The sequence below is a fragment of the Sitodiplosis mosellana genome, unplaced genomic scaffold (assembly GCF_009176505.1).
Source record: "Sitodiplosis mosellana isolate CC-2019 unplaced genomic scaffold, AAFC_SMos_1.0 Smas_scaffold_6150, whole genome shotgun sequence".
In the NCBI taxonomy this organism is placed as follows: Eukaryota; Metazoa; Arthropoda; class Insecta; order Diptera; family Cecidomyiidae; genus Sitodiplosis; species Sitodiplosis mosellana.
In genome coordinates this window covers 3,722,680-3,727,955 of record NW_022601391.1, presented here as the reverse complement: position 1 = coordinate 3,727,955, position 5,276 = coordinate 3,722,680, and the positions used below count along the sequence as shown (strand labels likewise).

Here is a 5,276-nt window from a genome sequence, read left to right as displayed (position 1 = left end):
TCTCTCTCTCTCTCTCTCTCTCTCTCTCTCTCTCTCTCTCTCTCTCTCTCTCTCTCTCAACTGGCGATTTGTTGCCGGTTTGACGAAACGATGTTTTTGCTGCTCCGTTCTTGATTCGCTTTGTTTCATTTCGCTGCAGGCCTTGTTTACATTTTTTTCATTCTGGACAGTCGTTTTAATTTCATGTGTGTCTTCTATACATTTTTGTTGTTGTTGTGTGCATGCCGTTCCTTCACTTTTATCGCGTATCATTCGTCGCATGCTTGATATACAATATTTGTATTATAGTTTTGTCGAAGTGCATATTTGGTATGTGGTGAATTGTTTGTGGCATTCTGTTTCTATAAATAGAATTTCAATATGGGGAAGCGATAAATTTGGTATCACATTCGATCAGATCGTTGATATGCGTCGAATGAATCGAGCGCTGAATTCTTATTCTCACTCAGTAAACAACGCGAATCATATTTGTGTATACATTTGTTTTATTTTTCACTTGAAATTTGAAAGCCATTAATTTATAATTTATAATTTATATGCATTATATTCATCTAGTATGTCGTTTGAATTCAATTTTAGTCCGGAATGTAACTCACTAATCATAATAATGCAATTAACATCTTACATTCCACTGTGTGTCAATGTTATCGTGAATGCAACAATTGTTGGATATACTGACCGAGACGCCGTATAAAAATAAGGCGAACTGATCGCGTGCGCACAACTCAGTCAACTCGTTCAGTTTGGTACGAATGCCTAATCCTGATTAGGGTTTCGTTTTATATATAACAAAATGGTCTTTGAATGAGAAAATTCCGTTGATCGAAACAACTGTCCAATTGATGGAATGTAGATCTTGTACTGAATATGAAACAAAAACAAATATGTACGATTAGTTGCAAATGAAACCAAAACCCACGTCACGTTGAAGTTCTGCTCTTCTAATGCAATCGCAATCACCAGAAATAATGAGCAATAAATATTAATCAAGTTTTAAATATAGACATACGTTAATTAAAATGAAGAGAAAAAAATATCACATAATTTGTGATAACATCTTGTTGCAACACACAAACAAGCCAGCACATTCAGTTCAGCATCTGCATTGTTTTTTTTTCATTAATTTCGTATGTTTTTATTGTGATGATCATTTCATTCATCCATTCATCGCTTTAATTCCTGTTGATGCCAGTATGTCTTTCAGTTATGTTTTTTCTCTGTTCATTTTGTTCATATGTAATTTGAGCATTACATGAGAACGAGAACCGACCCTGATCGATTAATTAAATGCGCTGAAAATATTAGATTGATGTTCGGCGTGTGTATGTGTGGTTTATTTTTTTTTTCTTTATTGTTGTGTGAACGTGTAATCGTTCATTCAATAGCATTTTTAAAATTGATCAATACCAATTTCTTTTTAATTTGATTGGTATGTTGGTTATTTGTTTATTAATTCCATTTAAAACTAATATTTTTCGATTTTCTTTTTCCTGTCTCCCTTTACATTTGCGCGCGCCCCATCGGCCATCATAATCAAAAACAACAACAACAACAGAATGTCGACCATAAGATGAAATTCCGCTCGAAGAAAGGTCAGTTACCATTTATCGAACTCAATGGTGAAGAAATCGCCGATTCGGCCATCATCCTACGTGAATTGAGCGCAAAATTCGACAAAGATTTGAATGCGGGTCTCACACAAGACCAACGTAACATTGCTCATGCCACCATATCGATGATTGAGAATCATTTGGTCTGGATTTTGTTCTACTGGCGCATCAAGAACCCGGATCTGCTCATCAAAGGTTACAAGGTGAACTTGCAACATGCACTTGGATGCCGTCTGCCCAACAGCATTTTGAACTTCTTCTTCCGCTTTACATACGGACGCAAGGTAAATTCAATTCCAAAACATAATTACCATACATGCTTAGTTCTTATTACATTTGGTCAAGTACTTGATTCAAATCTCATAAGTTATATATATATAGGTTTAGGTTGTATTTTAGTTCTATTTTTTGGTTGTTGGCTTAATCTCTCTATTATGTTTTTAACGCGCTTTACCCACTACAATACCCTATTTCCCCTCCCGCCTCACCCCCTGCCATCACTTTTACCATCCAAAAATTGTCAATATCCCAGTAGTTGAAATCGGAATGTTTTGTTTCGCGATCGTGACTGAATCTAAGGTCGCAATCGTCAATGCAAAAATAGCATGCGTCTTTTTTTCGGTCGCTGAGATGGTAAACAAATGAGTGATGCAATCGTTCCACATTCATACACGGACTACAAAATTGCAAGTATCGATTTTAAAAGACGAACAACATAAGAATTCCAATCGATCGGTTTTTTTCATCGTCGAACTCAAATTTTATTCAATTTGTCTATGCGTGCGATTTTTTGTTTGTTTGTGAAACGGTCAGCATTTATCGAATTGGTCGTCAACGGTTCGATGCTATTTTTTCTCTTCATTTCTTTTCATTGCTTGTTTTGATATGCAATATATAGTTGGAGCTTACTGTATACTTCTACTGCGGCCAAATCGGAAGACACGCAACTGAATGGATCGAGAAATGCGCAGAATGTTCGTATAAACAATATACGTTGTTGTTGTTGCGCTGTATGTTTCATAAAAGAGATTATCTTTCCTCTCGCGTTCGTTTTGTTGTTTACATTTCGGCTGCACAGTACGGCTCGTTTTATTTCTGTCAAATCGTCGAACGAATCAATTCATTATTATTACATATTTTCTGCTGACGTGCTTAGTTCGTGCGCGATTGCTTACTGTTTACCCCACTTTTCCATTGCCGAAGCAAAATACAATTCAAATTGGAATATTATTAGAACATTCCAAAGACAATTTTTGCATCACTTCTCTTGCAATGCTCGAACCGAATGAGAGGAAGAGGAGGAGGAGAAGATCTTTACAAGCAATACTGTATATAAATATACGTCGAGTAAATATATGTTGCATATGAAATATAATTTTTTTTTTGTTCGTCTTAATTATCACAACGTTCCAAAATACCAGTATTGTCTTTGCCATGTGCGCATGCATGCCCTGAAATGCGGCTGCAACTGCAATCTATTTGCATAAATACAAAATGCAGCAGTTTAGTTAGAATGTTTTATTATTGTTGTGAGAGAGCAATCACAGTCAATGAATAAGCAAATACATGTTATTAAATATATATCAGCATTCAGTCGCTGCACCCTCAAATATTGTGCGCGCATGGTCTTGCTCACATACATTCGTTTCTGCTTCTCTACCACTGTTGCCGCCGCCGTCGTCGTCGTCGTCTTGACTTAATCAATCTCAATCACTTGCAAACATCATTGTATGAATATGAGTGAGAATTAAAGACCGCAAACAATCAACTATTATGTTTGCATATTAAATTTCAACTTAAATGAATTATTGCCCTTGCGCACTCTCGCATCTTCTGACAACAAATTATTGATGTGATCACACAACAATTCATGTGCGCAGCCCGTTCGTTTGCTCGCAATTCAATTCATTCTCTCAATGTGTTGCTGAAATGCGTTCGTTATTGCGCGCTGTCATATCTCCAATTATCACCATTATGTTCGCAAAGATCGAGACGTTTCAAATGCGTGCTCTGATCAAGATGGAATCGAATGCCATCTCCCGTTTTGATGTTTTTTTTTTAAGTTGAAGGCTTTGGCCGGAATGCGTACATTGTTATCCATCAAATTAAGTGGCGAACAAACCAATATACATTACAATCTCATAAGTGAAAACACGATCAAATATCTATTGGCGATCGATTTCTTTTTTATCCATCGTGAATCGTTTATTATTCCTCGCGTTTTCCACGCTTCTCATCCCTCTCTGATTCTCGAGCTATCGTTCTCTTTCACTCTCACTCTCTCTCTCTCTCTCTCGCTCTCTCTCTCTCTCTCTTGCGTTGTATGCCAACCACCCCTTGTAACGTAATTTCTTGATATGGTTGTCTCATGTTCAGTGGTTGCAGGGATGTAAGAAAGTGAAAGCACAAGGAATTGGTGTGCACAAACCGGAGGAAATCGAAGAATTTGGCAAACATGATCTGAAAGTCTTGTCCGACATTCTAGCAGACAAACCATTCTACTTCGGCGATGAACCAACCAATGTAAGTATAAACCCAAATATATGCGTAATTCGCTTATAGCTGTTGAGCAATTTATTAAACTAATACTTGTATCCCTCTTTATGAACAGTTGGACGTCGTCTCGTTTGCTGTCTTGTCACAGTTTACTTTCATCTCGAAAGAAGTCAACTTCCCACTCAGAGACTACATCACTGAGCATTGCCCAAATTTGATCGGTCATGTGTCACGAATCAAGGAACGATGCTTCCCCGACTGGGAGGAAATCTGCTCTAAGCTCGACTTGAACGCTCATTTGCCGAAACCGGAGTAAGTAATCGCACACTCAACTGGGGACTCCAGGCTGAACATCAAACAATGAATGTTTTTAAATTTTGAAATATTTTTCTTAACTTTAAATCGTTTAGACCGGAAATCAAAGAAGGCAAGGAAGCTGAAACCGAAAAGAAAGCTGAACAAGAAAACAATGAATCGGACCAAATTGAAAAAGAGCTAGAAAAAGATAAGGTATAATTTGCCAAAAAAAAAAATCAACTAACTGCTATTTATCCTCGAAATAATTGCCAATTAAATTGTCTGACATATTGTTTTTCTCTCTTAAATCACAGGTCGAAGAGAAGGAGAAGGAGAATATAGAGGAAAACAAGGAAAAAGAAGAAGCTAAATAAGCGCATTACATATTTACACAAAAACACCGAGTAAAATATAAACAAGCAAGAAAAAAAAATAGAAATTTACAACAGTAACAACGTCATCCGATTACATTAAAACTATCTAAAAAAAAAGCTAAAACATCAAAAGTAATAAGAAAAAAAAAACGAAATTACTCAAATTTTATAGATACCATTTTTTGTGCGAAACAAAAACACACTCAAATGAAATCGCTACATTTTCTAGTATGTAAAACACCACACACAAACACACACACACAAAACGTGAATCGCGACAAACAGAATAAAAACACAATGAAAAAAATGACATCTCGAACAAAAAAAAAACGAGAACAAACCAAACAATGTACGAAATCGAATCCGAATATTTGGCATAAATGAAATGGAAGAGAAAAAAAAGCAAGCTTGACTCAACATTAAGATATTACAAAAAAAAAAATATTATACTCATACTCATTTAATAGATACGAAATAAAAAAAATCATAAACAAGTAAA

At 36.0% G+C, this 5,276-nt stretch overlaps 1 protein-coding gene across 2 annotated transcripts in view; it reads left to right on the top strand.

Moving 5' to 3' along the window:
- LOC129574208 (failed axon connections) overlaps positions 1-5,276 on the top strand; it is a 14,601-nt gene extending 9,325 nt beyond the window's left edge. The window contains exons 2-6 of one of the 2 annotated variants that reach the window (XM_055455822.1): positions 1,556-1,894; positions 3,987-4,133; positions 4,222-4,418; positions 4,517-4,616; positions 4,718-5,276. In XM_055455822.1, the coding sequence (XP_055311797.1) occupies positions 1,556-1,894; positions 3,987-4,133; positions 4,222-4,418; positions 4,517-4,616; positions 4,718-4,777 (843 nt within the window). In that variant the 3' untranslated portion in view covers positions 4,778-5,276. The remainder of the gene's footprint in view (positions 1-1,555; positions 1,895-3,986; positions 4,134-4,221; positions 4,419-4,516; positions 4,617-4,717) is intronic. The other variant, XM_055455823.1, reaches the window with a different exon arrangement.